This window comes from Myotis davidii, unplaced genomic scaffold (assembly GCF_000327345.1).
Source record: "Myotis davidii unplaced genomic scaffold, ASM32734v1 scaffold13, whole genome shotgun sequence".
Taxonomy (NCBI): Eukaryota; Metazoa; Chordata; class Mammalia; order Chiroptera; family Vespertilionidae; genus Myotis; species Myotis davidii.
Window position 1 is genome coordinate 2741868 of NW_006286243.1, and position 23475 is coordinate 2765342.

General features: G+C 40.3%; 2 protein-coding genes across 2 annotated transcripts in view; one reads left to right on the forward strand and one right to left on the reverse strand.

Moving 5' to 3' along the window:
- The first annotated feature begins 1043 nt into the window (after window positions 1-1043).
- On the forward strand, window positions 1044-7752 carry SNRPF (small nuclear ribonucleoprotein polypeptide F). Its single transcript, XM_006757619.2, has 4 exons — window positions 1044-1186; window positions 3044-3169; window positions 6948-7012; window positions 7619-7752. The coding sequence occupies exons 1-4, from the start codon at window positions 1184-1186 to the stop codon at window positions 7683-7685; spliced, it is 261 nt and encodes an 86-aa protein (XP_006757682.1). The 5' UTR covers window positions 1044-1183; the 3' UTR covers window positions 7686-7752.
- Window positions 7753-8101: 349 nt separating this feature from the next.
- CCDC38 (coiled-coil domain containing 38) overlaps window positions 8102-23475 on the reverse strand; it is a 42003-nt gene continuing 26629 nt past the window's right edge. Inside the window, exons 8-13 of the mRNA XM_015559946.1 lie at window positions 22417-22480; window positions 19459-19610; window positions 18104-18239; window positions 13318-13523; window positions 10863-10956; window positions 8102-8746 (exon numbers count right to left, since the gene is read on the reverse strand). Of these exons, the coding sequence (XP_015415432.1) occupies window positions 8633-8746; window positions 10863-10956; window positions 13318-13523; window positions 18104-18239; window positions 19459-19610; window positions 22417-22480 (766 nt within the window). The 3' untranslated portion in view covers window positions 8102-8632. The remainder of the gene's footprint in view (window positions 8747-10862; window positions 10957-13317; window positions 13524-18103; window positions 18240-19458; window positions 19611-22416; window positions 22481-23475) is intronic.

Genomic DNA, 23475 nt, shown 5'->3' on the forward strand with positions numbered 1-23475 from the left:
ACTTGGGGGTAAAAAATAATTCCAACTCTTTGGCATAAACCATGCCCAAAATTGCTGTATTTTGTCAGCATTCTCCAACATTTGCAGGGACAACATTAAAGTTATAGTTAACATCTACAGAGCCCTTACATGGCCAACCGCAGCCCTAACCTCTCCTCATTAATTATTTAATCCCCAGAAAGCTGTGGCTAGTTTATCAGGCCACGTACAGCTGCGGAAACAAAGCCTTAGGAAGTTAAGAAACTGCCCGACGCTATCCTCACGTGATGGACAGAGGTTCTGAGTTCAGGCTGCCTCTAGGCTTCCCCACTTCTCCACAAGGCCTCAATACACAACATCTAAACTTAAAGCCCAAATTCATCTCCTTAGCGCTGCAAGAACAAAACCAAAACACAGTACTACTAAAAGTGTGTTTTCTCCAAGAACTGCATTAGGCCTTTCAGATCTGAGCGAGCTGAAAGTCTGAACTGGGGAAGAACAAGTGGGATTCTGACCAATAACACCATTGCGCTCTCAAGGATAGTCAGGACGAGTGTAAAGATGCCCCACGTCCTTAGTTTATAAATCCTGTTCACGAGAAAGGGCCGCGCCAGGTGTCTGCTGGCGATGCAAAAGACACAGAGGGACGGGGAGCCCACCGCACCATAGTTTAGTCTCCGTAGGACCTCATCTGAAATATATTCTGTACTTGACTTTCTTTGGTGCGGTTCATATCCCTTAGTCTTGCTTCTCCCACATCTTTTTAAGTGGGTCGAAGTGAGCATTACAGAATGGCGAACAGTCAGGTAGAAGGGGACGATGGCAGAGGAGCCCCCAGATCACAGAATCTGAGGGAAAGTGAGGAGGAAACTGGAGAGCCCCGAACTCATTCTTCAGAAACCGCGCCAGCCTCACTACCGTCGCAGTCTCGCAGAGAGCCCCCCGCAAGTATAGGCGCGGAGGGAGCCCAAAGCGCGCAGCATCGCTGGTTGCTAGGAAACACTGCTCACCATCTCCTCCAATCAGCACATACCTCTTTGCGTCCAATCATAGGAGCGGAAGAGCAGTAGTCGGAGGTAAAAGGTCACGCTGCTTTTAGGCGGCCATTTCTCGTGGTCCGAGCTGGGGTAGGCGCTCCAGGCACCAGGGACGGACAAGAGCTGGGTCGGCGGCGTGTAGCCTACAGCATTTGCTCGTCGTCGCGATGGTAAGGAGGAAAGAGAAGGGATGGCGTCTCCAGAGAGACGGGGAGAGAGCGCGCGCGCGCGCGGGGGCTCCGTGTCGCTGGGCCTGGTGGTTGGTTCGCGCCTTTCCCATTCATCCGCGTGAGGCGCTGCGCGGGCGGGCGGCAGCCCTTTCTTGGCGGCTCCGGGGTCTGAGGCGCGCGCCCTTCCCGCCGCCCCCTGCTGCCCTGGAGTGCCCCCGCTCCCTTCCCCTCGGCTTCGTTTTCAATCTAAGCCCTAGAAATCCTCGCAGGCTGGGGCCGCAGGGTGGGGGGAGGACGAGGAGGTGTCTCCCGTCCCACTTGGAAATGAAAGCCCGCTTCCATTCCATGCTGCTGGGACTCGCAGCGCTCTGAACACAGAGCCCAGGCTTCGGAGCATTCCTTTGTTCATTTAACGAATATTTACCGAGTGCCTGCCACCTGCCAGGTGCTGTGCTCGGCGGTAGGACGATGAGGTGAAAAGCACTGATGCCGACCTTGGTCTGAGTTAAGTCTGTCGGGCGTGGGAGACAGACGTTAATCAAACAACAACAGAAATATATAGAATTACAAATAATCCGTGCTAAGAAGGAGGCAAGCCGGCTGCTGGGAGGGGGCGCGCTGGTACCTTGGCAGAGCGGTCCGGGAGAGCATCCCCGGAAGGGGCGGGGTTTGGCTTGAAACCTAAATGACGGGAAACGCAGCCCCTTAACGAGCTGGAGGGACCGTGTGCCGAGCCCAGGAAACAGGAGCATTGATTGGCCCTGAGGCCGGAAGTTAGGCTCGACCCCTTGGAGACGTGAACAGAACGCCAGTTTCTTGCATGAATGGTGGTTATGACTCTAACGGTTAGAGTCAGGTTAGACCTCTCAGGCCACATGGGGAGGTCTGGGTTCTATTCCAACTGCAGTTGGGAGCCATTGAAGCACTTTAAGCAGAAACATGATGTGATAAAAAAAATAACAGCTGCTGTGTGGATAATAAGTTGGAGAGAGACAAGAGTGGAAACTGGAGACTCATTGGGAGGTGATTGCAGCAGTCCCTTTGTCCCTAGGTAACTCTGAATGTGTGTGTGTTTTTTTTTAAAGGTTTAGTAGCTAAGCTTCTTGGTTCTTTGGGCTGATGGGTAAGCAGGCGGAGGAAAACAGTGTGTGATTACTGGGGATACCACTGCTTTGCTGAGTAAACAAACATTAAGTGATAGCTCACATGAAAGAGGCACTGAAGTCAAGCAAGACCCAGTCCTCGTTCCTAGGATTCGAGCAGAAGACTGTCTGGTGCCCCTGCTTCCCTCTGTAGTCGCATATTGGGAGTTAGTCTGACAGCACTGCATTGTTGGTTGCTTCATTCTTCCCTGCTTGTTCTAGTCTCCTCTGCCTAGAATAGCTGTTTTTTTCCCCTTGGGAATCTGTCGCATCCTTTGAAATGGGAGCATGGCTTATTTCAGGCAACCTTTCCTTTTCTCTTAACACTGGATTGGGTTTGTCCCTTGTATATCTCCTCTTACAACCTCGCAATAGTCTATTTGTATGTGTTTTGCCCTTCTCCCTCCTACTGTGAGCTTCTTGAGGACAGGGACTGTCACCTTCATTTTTTTTTAACTGCCTTTGCCTTTGTTTCTTTGTAACCTGGAACAGTGAGTGATGTTTAATAGCTATTAAGTGTTTCCTAAGGAAATAGTGAATACCCGTATACATTTTGATGGTTGAAGAGGAAATTGGCTAACTGGGTATTTAAATATTTTTGATGCTCTTTAGCAAATAAAAGTGATACCATAAAAATTAGTGATTTGGTAACAGAGTAGGTGGCGGGCACTGAGCTCTGGAAAATAATTGAGTTCTTTTTTTGTTCTTTGTGCAGAGTTTGCCCCTCAATCCCAAACCTTTCCTCAACGGATTAACAGGAAAGCCAGTAATGGTGAAACTTAAGTGGGGAATGGAGTACAAAGGCTACCTGGTATCTGTAGATGGCTATATGAACATGCAGGTAAGCTAAAGAATTATAAAAATCACTAAATTGCATTTCTTTTTCTTCACCTTATTCCTCTAAGGTTTAGTGTGACTTATGAGAATGCAGTTAATTAAATTGATAAAGCAAAAATTCAGGGGGAAAAGCCAAGATCAGGGAGGATGTGATGAACTGCATATGAGACGTGCCAGCCGTGGGCAAACTACGGCCCGTTTGAAATGAATAAAACTAAAAAAAAAGACCGTACCCTTTTATGTAATGATGTTTACTTTGAATTTATATTAGTTCACACAAACACTCCATCCATGCTTTTGTTCCGGCCCTCCGGTCCAGTTTAAGAACCCATTGTGGCCCTCGAGTCAAAAAGTTTGCCCACCCCTGTGTTAAACCAAAATACAGCCCCAGATTTGACCCTAGTTGTTAAAAGTAAGAAGAGCTTGGACATTTGATTCCTATTGCCAGAAGGGGAAAACACAAATTTGCAGAAAAAGAAAAACCTTTCTCAGCACTTAACTCTGAAAAAATTTTTTCAAGTAAAATTCTTACTTAAAAAAAGCTATCCACTGAGCTAAACCAGTTAGGACAAATTCTTAAGTTTTTAATTAATGCTGAAAGTACAACATCAGAGTAATTCCATAAAAGGATTTCTTGAGGGAAAAGACATATCAGTCAAGTGAAATGATCAGCTGACTGCATGTCTGTTACATTAGCTTCTGTGAATATTTCTGTGAACTTTTGAAAAACTGTGATAACAAAATGTGCCACTTTCACCATTTTCAAGTGTATGACTCAATCCCACAGTGAAATCTATACCCATTAAAAAATACAGTAATTCCCCATTTCCGCTGTCTCCAGTCCCTTGGTAAATACTATTCTTTCTGTCTCTCTATTAAAGGTACCTCATATAAATGGAATCCTACAAATTTGTCCTTTTGGCTTATAGCATAATATTTTCAAAGCTCATTTGGTGTAGCATGTATCAGAATTTCTTTTTATGGAAGTAATATTTCATTATATGTATACTCTGCATTTTAATCTATTCTGTTGGACATTTGGATTATTTCCCCATTTTGACTAGTGTGACAAATGCAGTGAACATGGCTATACAAATATCTGCTTGAGTCTGTTTTAGTTATATATCAGAAATGTAATTGCTGGATCATACAGTAATTCTTTGTATAATTTCTTGAGGAACAGCCATACTATTTTCTACCTGAACAGATGATGCTCATGTCCCCAAGATTTATAAAGAGCATGGTTTGGCCTGGAAAATTCCCTAAGCAGTAATCAGTTTGGCCTGTGCCCTCTTGCAATCTGGGACCCCTCAGGGGATGTCAAGAGAACTGGTTTCAGCCCGATCCCAGGCCGAGGGACCCCACCAGTGCACAAATTCATGCACCGGGCCTCTAGTATCTCAATAAAAGAAGGGAGTAAAGAATACCTGCCAAATATTTGGTTTTAAAAGTAATGTAACTTTATTCAACAATAAAGAATAATTTTTTAAAAAAGTAATATAACTTCCTAGTGAACTTGCCAGTTTTGAAGTAACGTAACTACATTAATGATGCCTTTGAGTTTGTCCTCTTAGCACATATTTATTGAGTGCCCATTATATCGATTGTGATTTTTAAAAATTAAAAGTAAAGTTTATTATCTGTATGTAGAAGAAAACTAAAACTAAACATTTTGATCTAAAATTAGAGTAATATAGTTCCCTAACTATAAAGGTCACTTTTTCAAAACTTTTAAATGTTGAACATTTAACAGTTGAAACATGAAGGCTATATCAGACCTCAAGTCTCCACAAATCCCTGTATAAAATATTTTATCACATAGTAGGTATGTAACCCACAAGCCAGAATAGTAAAGAAAATGTTGCATTTAAATACTTATGAATATCAAATCCCAGTTCCTAAAGTGTTTTGGATCAAAATAAAGTATTATAATACTTAGCTTTAGGCTTATAATATAGTGATTTTATATCTATCTAGCTACCTAGGGTGTCCCAAAAAACATGTAATACACACCTTAACAGCTGATAGCTCAATTGATGTTTCTTTTCAGCCAGACTAAGCTTTGAACAAAGGAAATTCATCCTAAAATGCTACTGGAAGTTTGAAAATGTAGTTGAAGTACAAACACTGCCTTTATAATTCTTCAAAGTGTGTCTCCCAAAAATGTATACACACTTTAACAGCTGATAACTCACTTAATTTTCACTCCTTTTCAGGTTTAACTGATTTGAAATGATGAGTGAAACCAAATTAAGCTTTGAACAAAGAAAATTTATCCACTAGACTTTTTTATGGGGATACATAAAAGAGAGTTTATGGTACAAAACTGGCAACAGTTGGCGAATTAAGGGTGCACAGATACCCAACAAAATGATTCTTGGTGTTTGCTATTCCATTCCTTCGCATTATCAGCAGTAACTGGACCAGAACGGTCATCAGTTTGAAAGCAGGAGATGACAAATCAAATTATTCATGTCTGGAGATTTTTTTCATTTTGAAAATGAACTGTATGTTAATAAACACTGACTTTATAATCATTCAAAGTGTGTGTACATTTTTTTAGGACACACATATATGTGTGTGTGTGTGTATGTGTATAGATATCTATACACATACACACACACACACACATATATATGCCTTACAGAGTGATCATGTGTGCATGGCATATTGGTTCAAAACGCACTGTAACCAGAAAAATATATTCCCACGGCCATCTGAGGGAATCCTGTAGGAGGCCTTCTATTGTGTGATATGCAGTGAATTTGATTTATCTTTCTCAAGTGGGCTGAGAGCATTCGGAAAATTCAGTATATGTATTCAGTGTGTAGTACTCTTTTCTCCAAATTTCAACTTTAAAGCGACTTTCATGCCACTTTTAGATGCCCTTGGCATTTGAACAGTCTGATTTACAGCATACATTTTGGGTGAACATTACAAACTCATGGAAAACCCAAGATTATTTTAAATTTTGAAAATGAACTGTATATTGATAAACACTGACTTTATAATCATTCAAAGTGTGTGTACATTTTTTTAGGACACACATATATGTGTGTGTGTGTGTATGTGTATAGATATCTATACACATACACACACACACACACATATATATGCCTTACAGAGTGATCATGATGAATCTAGTAAGCATCTGTCACTATACAGAGTTATTGTGATATTGATTATATTCCCTGTGCTATAGATTATATCCTAGTGATTACTTTGTAACTGGAAGCTTGTAAGGTTACTCTATTGTCTAACCTCCTTTTTAAGAACATGTTTTCCTGTTTTTTAGCACGTAATTAAAAAAAATTCTTCAAGACTTTGGTTTGGTTGATGACTAATATGAAAGTATTTTAGCCATAACTTTTGTACATCCATTAGGTTCCTCAATATGATACTATAGTATAAAGTTAGTATTCCAAGAGAAGTTAATTTCTGCTTTGGAAAACTTTAGTCAACTTATTCATAATTTTGGAGATTTCCTTCCTTGACATGTTATTCTAATGTCTACTAGAAAGAAATATTACACAACTGAGAGATTTTAAAAAAACTATGTTGAAACAATTTTTACTATATATTCTACATACATCAATGTTAACTTTTACCTAATATTTATATGAAACCATATGTACTACAATAGTAATAGAAAACTAATATTAATTATAGATAAATATGAGTTGATATAAAAAGGTCTCAGTTAACAAGTTCTCTCACCGGTATTAGGTGTGTCTTAGCTATTTTCCTTCTGTATCATTAATATATTTTCTTTTTATTTAAAGCTTGCAAACACAGAAGAATACATAGATGGAGCCTTGTCTGGACACCTGGGTGAAGTTTTAATAAGGTAACAAAACAGTAGTAGTATATGTAAGGAATTACTGGTGAACCTTAGAAATAATCTGTTTAAAAAAACTAATTTAGTGTCTCAGTTTCAGAATTACTTTTTAAAAACGCTATTAATTTACCAAATTATTCTACAACTAGACTTCAAGAGTCTGAAATTGTTAAACTTGTCAAAGATTTAAGTATTTTGGAGCTATTCATCCTTAATATTTTTCTAATATTGATATTAAACTTTCTGGTTTTAGCTGTAACCTTTTTTAGTGGTTTTAATTAAAAGAGCTTGGTTTTTAATTGTAGTTGGATCTGGCTGCTGCTAGGATTTTTAGTTAAACTCATTTTCTAGAACTAACTTTATACCTTCAAATTCTAGTCATTCCCTTTGGAAGATCATAAAGATACCATTTTATAACAACCACATGGTGAGAAAATAAGTGCCATGTGCTTTGTAAAAAATCAGTGGTAAAACTTTAAAAAGAGAAAGGAAAAAACGCTATATTATAAATTTAGCAGTCAGTATTTTTGTAATGAAAAAAATCTAGTAATTGTAAATCAGATATTACATTGTTTCCAGTTGGAACAACAAAATGAACTGTTTTTCTGTCTACAGGTGTAATAATGTCCTTTATATCAGGGGTGTTGAAGAAGAGGAAGAAGATGGAGAAATGAGAGAATAGCATCTTTTGTGGGAAATTTCTTTTTATATATATTTCTAGACAATAAAAATTTGTTTTTTCAACTTGACTTGTGAACTATTACATGCAAAACTCAATATTGAAACAACTGAAAAATTATTTACAGAAGGAAGGCTTTAAAAGCTATCCAATTTCATTGAAGTTGGTTTTCTTTCATAAGCCCAATGTTCTTATTTTTTTTTTTACAAAGGAGAGTTATTTATATGCTTCATAAATGTTTATAAAGATGAATTACAGCCCTTTTCTTGTACTTATATATTAACTGAGACCTTTTAAAAGCAACTGCTTCTTTTAAAGTTTTTTGAGCCATTTTTTTACATGTATACAGTGAACTATTTTCTTTGTATCAATATATATATATTTTTTTTTTTACTTAGTAATAGACAAATTATAGTGTACGCTTAAATAGTATACACATATAGCTAAAATGAAACATCAACAAAAATGAAAATGATTGTGGATATACAGCACAACAGAAATTGTGAACTGACATTTAGGTTGAAGACAGTTGGGTTTGTTCATTTAAGAGGATTAAGTTTCTGAACAGTACTCCTTAATATGAATTAAAAACCAGTTTCACAATTATGTTCTGAGACATAACCTCAAAGTCTCATGTCAGAGGATGCCACTATTGCGGTTTAATGGTCATTAACCGTATAGTTACATCAATAAAATAACTTTGGATGTGTATCCCCAACTTGGACAAATCGAAGTATAGGTGTATAATGTTTAGAATAATACTTAGGCAATGGATAATAAAAAGCCTTCAACAAAAGGAAATAACTCCCCATTTCCAATCCTATAACCTTTGGAACAAGGGCATGTCTAAATCACATTGATTAGGCAAGCATATGGGGCAGAATATTGCCATTACTGTAAACCAGAATTTTTAAAATATGCCTAAAACATTTTGGCCTTACTGCTTCTATTCAAGTGAAAAAATACTCTTCCTCTATTGATTTTACTCTTGTATCCTTGACTAAAAGTAGTCGATGTTTGCTATCAGATAACGGTTTTGAACGACAGACAAGTCTTCTTCCCAGCTGAAACAAAAGAAATAATATTCTTTAGAATAATCTTTTTCTATTGAAGTATAAGTAAAATACTAATATTAACTTGATTTTTCCAAGGAATAATATGGCTTAAAATAGTAAATAGTCAATTACATAGGGATTGATTTTAAACATTAGTGAAATGGAGGCTCTTGGAGGTGTTCCCACCAGGATAGGCTTAGGGAAATACTTAGTTTCACACCTACTCATTTTCTCTGGGGCATATACTCAATTATATCATCTTTAGTCTTTCCTCTGTAAACTTTTTGGTTTTGCTTTGACAGCTGAATTTGTATCAAATAGGTGACAAAACTGTGATAGTCTGTTGGACTTGAGATTTGATGAGGCATCTCTGTTGTGTCTCAAAAGGAGCACTATCCCTATGTGAGACTGTCCTTTGCATTGCAGAATGTTTGACATTCCTGGCCCCAGTGAACTAAATGACAGTAGAGTTCCTCCCCATAATTATAGCAACAAAAATGCCCTTAGGGGAACGGAACCCCTGAATTCCTTTCCTAAAGTCAGAATTTTTTATCTGAGAAACTTTCCCGTGATGAAGTATCCCAACTAGGTAAGAACTATCACAAGTTTTCATACATTGTCAGTTTATCAGATCACCATTTTTATTTTCTATTTTCTTCCCAGTTTTAGTTTTCATTCTCATTTTTAGTCTGTTTACAAGTATTTGTTGAGTATCCCCCGTGTGCTAGGCAGTAGAGATACAGAGGTCATAAAACTCATTCATGGTCTAGAACGGGTGGGCAAACTTTTTGACTTGAGGGCCACAATGGGTTCTTAAACTGGACCCGAGGGCCGGAACAAAAGCATGGATGGAGTGTTTGTGTGAACTAATATGAATTCAAAGTAAACATCATTACATAAAGGGGTACAGTCTTTTTTTTTTTTTTTTGAGTTTTCATTTCAAACGGGCCGGATCCGGCCTGCGGGCCGTAGTTTGTCCACGGCTGGTCTAGAAGGAAGGGTATATTTTTAAATAATTTCAATTTTGTGGGTTTAGTTGAGTGTGTACATGTGGGAGAATGATGAATGGTTAATCCTCTCTTGGGAGGAAGAGGACAAGTCAGGTGTTCATAGAACACCTGAACTAGAGAGGTACAGACTCCTTAAGATGAAATGTTAATATAAATAAAATAAGGTAATCATTACCTTTTGATACACATATTTACAATTACCATACTTCGGAACTTTTTTCAAGTCCTTACCTCAAAAGGCTGGTTGTGAGGTGCACAATAAGCATTCACTATGGGTTAGCTATCACTGTGTTAACAACCAATTTCCACATTATCTTTGTAGATAGCCATGAAATTGGGTTCCTAGAATATATTTCAGACCCAGAGCTAGAGGAGGGAGAGCAGCATATGGAAACAAAAGGCCCTCCACACTCGGTGCGGAGACCGACCGTAAACTCTCTGACTGCCCAATCCCAAACTTCTTATTACAGGTGATCCTCAATATACAGAACCTTGGCTTCCAGTCCTGATTCGTCTTTTACATCTGGAGTGACGCTGGGGATATAATTTTAACTCCAACTATTAATGTCATTATTTTTACAATGTGAGGGTTAGAAGACCCAGTTATATGTAATTCTCTAGCTTCACTATTTTCATTGTTAAGTGAAAGAAGCAAGATTATCAGCTACCATTAAGAATAATTGACACAAATACATAGGATATTTCCAGAAGGATGCAGATGGAACTGTTAGCAATGATTATTTCTGGGGCAGGGGGAACTAAGGATGACAACTTTCACTAACTACTCTTGTATCTTTTGAACTTGGAACCATATGCCTGTACTACCTATTCAAAAAATTAGTTTTTAAAGTTATCTGGTTTTGTGAACCTGGAAGGAAAGAAAAAGAGGAAGGGACAAGTTTCTTTTACTGAAAAGTAGGCCTAATGGAGAACTGTTACCCAGTAATTTGAATTATTCTAAAAGTAACAAGGAACCAGAGAGAGACCAATTGAAGCTGAGCAAGAAAGACTTCTGAAGTTTTATCTGGATAAATTCGGTGAATTAGATATTTTTTTATACCACAGAAGCACTCACACTTTGATGTAGCTGGACCTATTAATAGCAAAACACGAACCTTTTTCTTTGGTTGTGCTACTGCTCTTTCCAGAGCAGCTTTTAGCCTTTCTTCTTGGTGTTTTTGTTTTTCTCTCATTTTCTCTTCACGAAACCTGTCAAGAGGGGAAAATGTTCTAACTAGAAGTCACAGAAAGTAAATGACCAATCTAAATATTATTTCCATTAAGGTTAAATGAAAGTAATAATTCATCTTCACCCATAATTATGGCTTTTGAATATTCAAGTGAAATCTCAATAACACATCCGATTTGTGTTGAAATGGGAAGAAATTGCATGCCACCATTTTGGAAGAAGTAAAAATCTATCCCCTCTTAGTCTAAATAAGCACCTCAGTAAAGCCTTCTCATCACTCAAACTCAGCACGTCACAATTCATCTGTACAATGGCCACTCCAATTAACTTCCAGTTATCCAACCCTCCCTTAAGTCTTGAAATATACAAAAAAGTACACCAGACACAAATGTGTAGTTCAGTGAATTACCACAAAAATGCATTTTCCAGTTAATCTTTTTGAATGGTATTCTCAAAGTAAGACCAACAAATGCAACTTGTCGTTTTCTTTTGGGTTGTGAGGATAAAATTAGATGACCTAGACCCGTGGTTGGCAAACTGTGACTCGCGAGCCACATGCAGCTCTTTGGCCCCTTGAGTGTGACTCTTCCACAAAATACCGACTACTGCGCATGAACCACGAAGTTTCAATCACACTGTACGTGCGCACCCGCACATGGTATTTTGTGGAAGAGCCACACTCAAGGGGCCAAAGAGCTGCATGTGGCTCGCGAGCGTGGTTTGACGAGCTGCAGTTTGCCGACCACTATAGACAATCTTTCTACTCCAATGCTCGATGCAGAATAGGCACTCAATAAATGATAGCTATTTCATGGACATATTTAATTTTAAGAGTTAACATGTGTTAAATACTTTTATGCCAGATCAGATATTATGTTAGGTGCCTCCAAACTAAAATTCTCTGGATAAGAACAATAAACAATTGGAATTAGATTCATGTATCACTACTGAAAATAAGTTGTAATTATCCTTGGATAACTATTTTCTGCTGAAAAAAGGAAGTGGCCCTAGCTGTTTTGGCTCAGTGGATAGAGTGTTGGCCTGCAGACTGAAGGGTCCCAGGTTTTTATTCTAGTCAAGGGCACATGCCCAGGTTGTGGGCTAGATCCCCAGTAGGGGGCGTGCAAGAAGTACCCAATTAATGATTCCCATGATTGATGTTTCTATCTCCCTCTCCATTCCTCTCTGAAATAAAAAATGTATGTTAAAAAAAAGATACAAGTGTTATTAGTGTAATTATAGGTCATGTAATGGAAGGAGTAATCTTTATCTTAAAATTATTTTAAACATTTGCTTTATATTTGATAAAACTTCTCAATATCACCTTAATCTGTTCTGGACTTCATTTTTATATGTGGGAAGCAGTATCCCACATGCACCAGTAATATAGTAAGCAGTAACAAAATAATATTAATGGCTAATCTTACTATGTGCCAAACATGCTTTATTGCTTTTACATAGGTCATTTAATTTAATCCTCACAACAACTCTATAAGTCATTACTGCTATTTTACAGATAAACTGGAAGTTGCATCTGGTGAACTTTCTGATCTTCTGGTTCCTTTCCTCCTCAGTGCTCATGTTCCATTGGTAATGGCACATTTATTTCATAACTAGAGACCCAGTGCACAACATTCATGCACTGCGGGGGGGCGGGCCGGGCTGGGGGGGCGGGGGGAGATCCCCTCAGCCCGGCCTGTACCCTTTAGCAATCTGGGAGCCCTTGGATGATGTCTGACTGATGGCTTAGGCCCGCAGAAGCAGGAGAGGCTCCCACCACTGCCGCTGCACTCGCCAGCTGTGAGCCTGGCTTCTGGTTCATCTGCCTGCCTGCCTGCCTGATGGCCCTTAAGCACCTCAGCCTGCTGTCCTGATCGCCTCCAACTGGCCTCCCCTGCTGGCCTGATGACCCCCAACTGCCTTCCCCTGCTGGCCTGATAACCCCTAAATGCTTGCTCCCCTGCACTGGCCTGATCTCACTCCTAACTGCTCCCCTGCTGGCCTGATCACCCCTAACTGCTTGATCTCCCCTGCAGGCCTGATGGCCCCTAACTGCTTGCTCCCCTGCCCGCCTGATCACCCCTAACTGCCTCTGCCTCGGCCCCTGCCATCATGGCTTTGTCTGGAAAGAAGTCGGACGTCCGGAAGATGTCCAGTCAACCTGGTCTAATTAGCATATTACCCTTTTATTAGTATAGATTGTATTTGGTGAATGTGTTTTCCCACTAAAAAATAGTTCTATGAGGAGGGCAGGGCAGTGGGTTCCTCCCACTGTGTCTCTATGTGGTTATCTTTGCCATATAATAGAGACTTACTAAATGTGGAATCCAAACAAATACAACTACTCATTAAGTCATCCACTACATTTATATAAGACATACTTTTGCCGTCGTTCTTTTTGTTTTATCCTCTCAATTGCCTCCACATTTTCTTTGGGAATGGCATCAATGAGATCACTCAGTTCCACCAGGCGAGACTCTACTTTTACCAGCTTTTGGAGTGGGTTGAGGCTGCCAACCTCACCATCTCCGATGCAGAATCTGTAGACTTGGTTAATTTTTTTACTAAGAGAGTCTATCAGTTTTTCCTGAGAGTGAGAAAAAAAGGAAAGCAGAAAACAACATCACATCACTATTTGCTTGTTCAATAAATGTAAAGTTCTGTTTTACTATAGTATAATGAAAAGGCTTTTATATAATACTAAATGTTTCCTTTAAAAGAAAAACTTCAGTGTGACTTAGAAGAGTGAGAAAATGCAGCAATGATATTTATAACAATTTATAGACAGATCATTGCTACAGTAACACCTTGGATTATTTTCTTTAAAAATATTTTATTCTAGGTATAAAAGTAATTGTGATTTTTAAAAAAATGTTTTTGTGTATCTGATTCCCTGGGCATTCACGTAGAGGTGACATACACATTTAAATCCTGTTTTGCCACTGCAATGTCTTTCCTTGCAGCACTGCAGGTAAGCCTTTTTTTTTTTTTTTTGCACTTCTTAGTCTAATTGCTAAAACTGTAATCATCCTCTCTAATAGTTATTTGCATGCATGCCTTCTCTCCCTGTCTAGACTGTAAGCACCTGGAGGGCAGGAGCTATTTCTGAGGTTAACACTTACACCTAAAACAGCACCTTGCACATAACTATGCACTTACTAAATGTTTGCTGAATAAATGAATGCATTCTCTCAGAGGAAAAGAACAGTTACAAGAAAACAGATGCCCTGGCTGGCCTACAAAAGCCTTTGGGGAAGTTTAAATTTCACTCTCTCCATTGGGAAGTCATGGCAGTATTCTAGTCTACACAGAGGCTTAGGCCAAACCTTGCTGATCCCTGTACCTGGCTACTCCTTCGTTTTAACACGTAGTTGATATGCTCGAGCTTGTAGGTAACTTGTTTCGGGATGTGTTTCGGGACCGAAAGATAACTCTCATCCTCATTCTCTTCTGGGGGCTCAGCATTCGCAGTTAAGAGGGTCTCAATAAACTGCTGGGCAAGGTTAAGGTGTCTCCAGAGAGCATTCTGCCCGAATGCCTGCTTCTGCTCAAGAAGATGAGAATCACCATGAAGCCAAGGAGGAAAAATAAAACTCAAGACAGATGTGGCTCCTGGAGTCGTGGGACTCCTTACGGAGCCACCAACAATTACAGGTCACGATCTATTACCAGGAGGTGACTTCCAACAGCTTGTTTCTCCCACCTCCTACTTTAACCACCTTTCCAATGGTTCTATTTACCAGAAAGCCCCCGTTTTTCAAATTTTTTTTTCTATTTCCTATTTATATTAAAATATGCTTTTTAAAGAAAACTTAGGGAAGTCTGAAATAATATAAAAGGAACAAGTAAAAGAACAAAGCAAAAGTCCTATCTGCCATTCAGCTTATTTTTTTTCCTCTCCCTTTCTAAATAACACCTATTGTATTTCCCATTTATATTAACAGCACATTTCTTTAGAAAACTTCAGAAACACAGAAAAATGAAAGGTAAAGTAACCCATCAAAGGACGGAAGTATACATTGGATGTGAAAAAACAATATTGCTGCTATGTGAGTCATTTCAAAAATACATTGAACACTAGTTCCCAGAAAAAGCAACTTTCATATGAGAATGGTTAACTGACGGAAATTTCTGAAGGAGACTTCTTGAACACTTAAGCCTTTTAGAGATGGATGGGCAGTAGCCTTTTTTGTTTGTTTTTTTAAGTTCCTCCTGTCAAACGAGAGGAAAAGACAAGGAAAGATGTTTTCTTAAGGTAAGAACGGCATGAGAAATAGAAGCAGGGGGCGAGGTTAAAGAAAATACTCATGAAAAAGAGGTTGAGGGCCTGGCTCTAACGAGCACGAGGGCAGAGAAAAGGGAAGCTCCAGATGCAGGCCTACTCTTGACAGAGAAACCAAATGTCAGTCCAATCCCTGGAGCTGCCACAAGGGGGCAGGCCCAGCCCAGAGCTCGGAGGAGGAGGGGCTGCAGGGGGAGGTGTGCCTGCTCCCTGAGGTTCAGTGGGGCAGGATGGTGGAAGACTACGAGGATAAGAACATTGGATGCCTTCCAACAGAATGGGAAGTGATCCGACCAGAGCAGTAGATAGAAGGAATCATTGCTATCAAAATTGGATAGGAATGGGGAGATGTCTAGATGTCATTTAAAGTCCCTTTCCAACTCAAGGACTCTGTAAGCCTTATCCATGTCACATTCTACTGCGTGCTTAATGTAAACAACTCCCAATTGAACTGCATCAGTGCCCTGTTGAAAGGAAAATTAAACCAGAGGTGACTACATTCTGCAGATTAAACGATGGAATAGCTTACACTCCATTTCATGTCCAATGAAAGTGAGCAAACAGCTGCTACACAAAATGGATGAATCTCAAACATAATGTTGAGAGAAAGAAGCCAGGCAAGCCAGGCATGTTACACGGTTCCATCCATCTCAAGCTCAGTGGTCACCTTCAAAAGCATGGAAGTGAGGGAGAAGTGAAGATAGTGGTCACCTTCAAAAGCATGGAAGTGAGGGAGAAGTGAGGATAGTGGTCACCTTCAAGGGATGGCAAGAGGTTTCTGGGAGTGCTGATCATGTGTCTTCCCTGATCTAGGGAGAGGTACGGGGCTGTGCTTACTTTGAGAAAATTCTTTGAGAGGTACATATGATTTGTGCACATTTGAACATTACATTAAATCTATGCCTGAATTTAAAATTTTATTCTCAAAGTAATATATTGAATTAATGAAAAGTGTTTTTTTAGGGGATTAAGTACAGTTAGGCGTGTGGAAGTTTTCAAAGAATAAAAATGATTTCATAGATCATAATTGACTATAGTGCCAAAGTAACTGATAATTTTGTGAATTTCAAAATTAGGTGCAACTGTTTATTTACTCATAAAAAATTATGTTTTGCAAGTGTTGAGATCTGAAAGAATGGGAATGGGAAAGCAAGAAAATTCTAAGAAAATAATACTTTTCCCTGACAATTTATTTGCTCTCTTCCCACCCCAGCATTTTACATCCCTAAGAGAGAGTGCTTTTTCCCAGAGAGGGTAATACATGAATGCCAATATTACACCTGTGACCGCAATCTCAGTCTTTTAAAAGTAATTTTCAGATAAATTGTACAAGGTTGCCTCAAAGTTTAAGAGTACTGAAAATGCTACATTTTTTATAGCTGCCCTACACTTGGATGAAAGGGGCTTGGTGGGAAGGAGGGGCGCTATCACATTATCTGACATTTTTCATGTCAATCAGCTTCAGAATTATTTAAGCAAAATTGAAGGGTGGAAACAACCCAAGTATCCATCAACAGATGAATGGATAAATAACGTGGTAAATAAATACAATAGAATATTTTTCAGTCATCAAAGGAATTCTGATACACACTACAACATGGATGAACCTTGAGAACATGCTAAGTGAAATAAGCCAGGCATAAAAGGACAGCTATCGTGTGATTTTATTTATATGCGGTACCTAAAGTAGGTGGATTTATAGAGGAAGAAAGTAGGCTGGGAAGATAGAGGAATGGGGAAATACTATCATTGTTTAGTGGATACAGAGTTTCTATTCGGGATGATGGAAAATTCTATAAATAGTGGTGAAGGTTACACAATATTGTGAATATATTTAATGCCATTGAATTGTAATACTTAAAATGGATAAATGGTAAATTTTATGTTATGTATATTTTATTACAATTTTTAAAAATGGTTTAAAAACCAGCATTGAAGAACTAAAAAGTAGCCAGCATCACACTTCTTGTTCTAACAGTGTGCGACCCAACCATATCCCCTCCTCACTCAGGGTGCTGTACCACCCTAGGAAGTGTGTGTGTGGCGGGGGAAGGGTGCTTTTGGTAACCCTGACTACCAATGGGTAGGGAAGGACAATCATCGACTGGTACAGTTCCCCCAAATCTACTTCTGCTTGAAAATCAAGTTTATAACCATAAATGTGATATTAACCTCACATATCAGCATGAATTTTTATCATGATTTTTACAAGAAAACCAATGTTAGTTGGAGTTGTGGCTCTAGAAACTAACCTAATCATTCATTCAACAAACATTTATTGAGCACCTCCTGTAGGGACACTAAACTTAGCCAAGAAGGGTAAGAAATCCCTGCCCTCGAGGGGTTTGCATCCAGCTGGGAGAGACTAACATGTAAATAAGTGAGTACATTAGCGCGTGTTACCGGTCCTCCCATAATGACTGACCACACAAGCCCCAGGGGGCCAACATTTATCATAAGCTCAGTGTTGGTCAGATATTCCATTGTGTTGATTCAGTCCTTCCCCTGTCAATTATATACTCCTTAAATTTCTACCAAAATGATCACAGGCAGTGAGCTACTTCATATGTACAATATGAGTGTACTAGTATACACTCTGCCCAAAAGAAATGTTTTTATGGGGGAAAAATCTCAACATCATACTTGGTCATAATTAGAGCAACATTTTAAGAGAACCCCAATGCCAATTTGAATGCTTTGTGTCTTACTATGTAAGTGGACTGTTACGTACTGGCAAGATTATTCCAAACTGGTTTTCTGCCTGTGTCATCAACCCGAGGCTTGTGGTTTACTGTTCATCCTCCCATTCCAGTGCTTAGGACTGAGGTAAATGCAAATTCTTGTCATGAGCCAAAATAAGATTGCTATAGGCAAAGAATGCTTACCTGGGCATCTGAATTAAATTCTCCAAAACTAAATAGCCTGGACCTTAACTCCAGCTCTGCTGCTTTTTCCTCTTCTCTCACGCAGTTATCTCTAAGCACTTCCTTCTGCTCCAAAAGGAACTCGATGTTTGAATTTCTATGACAAAAGAAAGAGGCTTGTCTGTAATGTGTGTGGTTTGATGCAATGAACCATCACTCAGGAGCATCGACACTCTTCCAGATCATGTGTTAGCAGCCTATGTCCAGCAAGCCAAACCCGAGATTATATGTGAAGACATTGCCAACACACACGCAACTTCTCAGGTTGAAATGAGAAGAATGCACAGGGGCTGTTTTGAACCACTGCCTGGAAGCATTTTCTTCCCCTCTCCTACTTCCCTGACTGCTCCAGTAGAGAGCAGCAAAGCCGAGGTGTGGAGAACTCAAGTTGTGGTGAGATCTTGTTGTCTGTGTTCCCAAACTAGGGTTCAAAATAGAGACCCCTGACTCCCTCACCTAGACATTCTGACAGAGATCTGGAGATGGGTTCGGACATGGGTCCCCTTTTCCTGCCCAACCACACCCACCCGTCCCTCAAAATCATAGGGGCACCAGAGCTGTAAGGACTGGGAGAGAGGAGACACGGATTAAAAGGATACATAAGTGGTAACAGGTGGCTGTGAGAGTATGATTTTTAGGTTCATAACTTCTGAACAAGTTCATCTGTCCCAACGCTCAATGAAGTTGAATGTTTAAGAAGATTGCCACCTTCTGGCCCAGGTGACTGTTCTGAAAAAGCTTCTACACAGTTTCAGAAGAGGTAGATACAAACATCTGTTCTCTGCGACTCGGAGCTGTTTACCAAAATGGTAATGATATAAAATTGGCCTCCTTCCCCTGGCAGAAGTCCCTTTTATCACAGCCCTGATATGTCGATATCACATTACAAAATGACACAATATTTGAGTCACCAAGAAAAGCTGTTTTGCTGAGGGGAGTCACAGCCAAGGAAAATGCATTTGTTAGCACTAATTCCAAAGGATGGTTTGATTAGCCAGATGATAGGGCAAAAATGGGTGTGAACAAAAACTAAGGCGGTAAGTGACCCTTCCGTTCTTTTGAATCTTTTACTATTGCTAGTTAGGAAAATATTTTGACATGTGAAAGGAAGTAGGGACTAAAATGAAACTAAAGCCAGTCTGTTCTGTGTACATATAACTTTAGCTCTTCATGCAAGACAATGTAAATATCGTTCGTAAACGTTTCACCTTAAATCCAGAGAGACCACCAGGAAGGACCACTCGTGAATAAGTTGGACTCTGTCTCTGGTTAGAATTCGCGTAATAGGATAAATCTACTTGTGTTCAATGACTTACATTTTATCCTGTAAAAATTTTTCTCGTTTATTCACTTCTTCAAGGTTTTCATCTACATCTTGGGAATACTGTACCAAGGTCAGATTCTGCTCCTCCAGCTCCGTGAGGACCTGAAGTAGCTCTTCTGGTTCTTTGAAATACAGCTCTGGCTCCTAGTGAATCAATAATGAAGAATATAATTCACTTAACACCATGCTGCCTAGGTACACGTGACTTCCTAGAAAAACGCATTCTGGAATAGCAGGCTGACTGTGAGGGAGACATGGGTGGAGATGGCAGAGGAGCCTTTCCACAGGAAAGCTGGCCTCAGGAAGGGGCTTTGGAGGTGGTAGGGGAGATGAAAGGCGTTGGGAAAGTGGAAGCAGAGGGTGAGGAAAAAGAAGCAAGGACGAAGCAGAAGAGGGAGGGCAGGAAAAAGGGAAAGGGGTCTAGGGAAAGGCAAGGGAGAAGAAACAGAAGGAATATAAAGATAGGGGGCTACATGAAGGCCATTTTCTCCCCTAATTTTAATTATTTTACATTTTCCAAAATTTTATGTGTAAGTATGCATTATTTTAAGTAAATCTAATTTTTATACACCCGTATTAATCATATTTTTCTATAGCCAGAGGGTGAAAACCACCTAAATGGCTATCAATGAATGAATGGATAAAGAAAATGTGGTATATCCATACAATGGAATGTTAACCATAAAAAGAAGGAAATCCTGTCGCATGCTACAACATGGATGAACATGGAAGATATGCTAAGTGAAACCAGTCACAAAAGGACAAATACTGCATGATTCCACTTTTATGAGTTATCCTATCTAATAAAAGAGAAACATGGTAATTAGCCGTACATCCGCTACCCTTCCCATTGGCTAATCAGGGCGATATGCAAATTAACTGCCAGCCAAGATGGTGGCCAACAGCCAGGCAGCTTGAAGCGAATATGAGGCTTGCTTGCTTCAGTAACAGAAGACTCCAACGTTCCCCACCTGCTGCTGCCGGCCTCTGAGCTTGCAGTTTGAAACATTGTTACAAATATAGAAGCTAAACAAAACCCCAGAAACCTGCTTTCAGCCAGCGGGGATCTCAGAGCTGGAGTTGAAACAGTGTTTCGATTATAGAACCCAAACAAACCAGATACCTGCTTTCAGCAGCAGAGGCCTAAGAGCTGGAGCCAAGCCTCAGAGCTAAAGCTGGCCCAGAATAAAAAAAGAAAAAAAGAAAAAAAGGAGCGGTTGGGAGCTTCAGTCACCCGCCAGCCTGAAAACAACCCTCATCCCCTCACCCAGACTGGCCAGGCACCCCAGTGGGGACCCCCACCCTGATCCAGGACACCCTTCAGGGCAAACCAGCCGGCCCTCACCCGTGCACTAGGCCTCTATCCTATATAGTAAAAGGGTAATATGCCTCCCAGCACCAGGATCAGCAGAGCCATGAGGCCTCCCGGCACCAGGATCAGCGTGACAGGGGGCAGCGCCCAAACCCCCTGATCGCCCTGCAGCTCTGTGTGTGACAGTGTGTGGCACCCCAATCCCCCCCCCCACCCCCACGGGCCCTGCTCTGTGTGTGAAGGGGTAGAGCCATAACCTCCCCATCGGCCCTGCCCTGAGTGTGACAGTGGTGGCTCCCCAACCCCCTGATCGGCCCTGCTCTGTGGGTGATAGAGGCTGGCGCCCCAACCGCCCCCCATGGGCCCTGCTCTGTGTGTGACAGAGGATGGTGCTGCAACCTCCCCATTGACCCTGCCTTGAGTGTGACGGGGGCGGTGCCCCAACCCCTCAGTCAGCCCTACCCTGAGCATGACTGAGGGTGGCATCGCAACCTCCCGATCCGCCCTGCTCTGTGCATGACAGGGGGTGGTGCCCCAACTCCCCAATCAGCCCTGCTCTGAGCCCGATCAGGGGCTGCACCTAGAGATTGGCCCGACCTCTTCCACCTGGGAGCAGGCCTAAGCCAGCAGGTCATTATCTCCTGAGGGGTCCCAGACTGCGAGAGGGCACTGGCTGGGCTGAGGAACCCCCCTGCCCCCTTCTTCCCCAAGTGCACAAATTTTTGTGCACCGGGCCTCTAGTCTAAAGTAATAAAACTCTTACAACAGTGGTAGCCAGGAGCTAGAGGGAGAGGGTTAGACAGTTGTTCAATGAGTATGGAGTTTCAGTTTTGCAATATGAAAAGTTATAGGGATCTATTGCACAATCGTGTGCATGTAGTTAACACTACCATACACTTAAAAATAGTTACGATGGTAAATTTTGTGTGTGTTTTTTACTGCCACGAAAAAAAAATGCCTTGGGTAACGTGTGTTTTATATAATAATAGATGGTGTTTTAAAGTGTTTTTTTGGCCCTAGCTGGTTTGGCTCAGTGGATAGAGTGTCGGCCTGTGAACTGAAGGGTCCCGGGTTTGATTCCAGTCAAGGACAAATGGCTGGGTTGCGGGCTTGATCTCCAGTAGTGGGTGCACAGGAGGCAGCTGATCAGTGATTCTCTCTCATCAATGTTTCTTTCTCCCTCTCCCTTCTTCTCTGAAATCAATAAAAATATATTTAAAAAAATAAAGTGTTTTGTGTTCCTTTTGAGTTTCTGTAGTCATATTTAGGGTGGGGGTTAGCTCAGAGTCAATCTTATAGCCATGAAGGGTTATTTTGTTGAAGGTCCATTTATCTTACAGTTCAGCTCCTCAATATATCTCAAGCCCCAATGAAATGATAAGCAGCCAGGAAGTGGTTATTTTTTACAGGAAAACTGTAGGTAATATGTCTCCCAAATTATTACCTACTTTAGCATTTTTTTTCATAAAATGTCTCATGACAAAGATGAACTATATATACAACTGAGGAGCAGTATCAAAATCATATTTTTCTTCTGGAAAGTTATGGAATATTTGGAATAGAAAATTTTAATTTCAAAAGAAGAAATGAATATTTTACTCAACACAATATTTAAATCAAGAGATAAAACCTGGTTACCATTTCAAAGTCCATTTCATCATCTATCAAGCATTCCAAACTGTCTTCTGAACTTTCAGATTGGCTGTAAAAGAAAAAAGAAAAAGATGCCTGATTTCTGAGTCATTTTCTGTCAACATGTTTGCTTTCACTTATAAATTTTCTTTGGAACCTCAAACCTAATTTTTGTTCAATAGCCTGCTTAGCCTTTTAGGGGACTGTTTATTTCAGGAAGCAATGGATTCCATGAGTGTGTCAAAGAAAACTAGATTCACCCAGACAAGGGTGACATATGCAAACAATGAGACCACCAGGAAGAGCCATCCCAGACAGTACCAATTATTTGGGGTGCATCTATAGAGTCAGGTAATTTTCTTAGAAAACACATGACAACCTACATTTCACATCCATTTTGTTCACTTTAACTCAGTCTTCTTGAAAAACTGAATGTGCCTTATTGCTCAAAACCAAGCTTGTACCCCTGAATGATACCATATTTGCTTTTTAAAGAGCAGGTTTTATTTTTAAAAATATCTTCCAATGAGAAAATGTGGGCCCCAGAGTGATAATTTACATCATTAAAGAATAATTATGTGGCTCTGGGAAAACTCTTTAAGAAGGATATATTGAAAATGATTGCAATATTAAAGAAGTAGGAACTTTCAAGTAGAGGTCAGTGATGATGGGGAAAGTGAGTAAATGGGTTGGAGGAGGGAGGACAGTTAGAGATACATGAAAGAATGAAATCATGAAAACCAAGATTAGAAAGGATGAGAGGACAGTCTACAGACTGAGAGGAAATATTTGCAAACCGCAAAGTCACAAAGTACTAGTACCTAAATATGTAAAGAATTCTTGAAAAACCAAGATGGTGGCATAGGTAAACACGGGAAATTGCTGCCTCCCACAACAACTTCAAAAATACAATGAAAAGACAAAACGGACATCATCCAGAACTACAGGAAGGCTGGCTGAGTGGAAATTCTACAACTAGAAGGAAAGAGAAAAGCACACTGAGACTCAGAGGAGTTCGGAAGTAAAGTGCAGAGGTACATAGGCTCGAGTGTGCGTGGAAAGGGG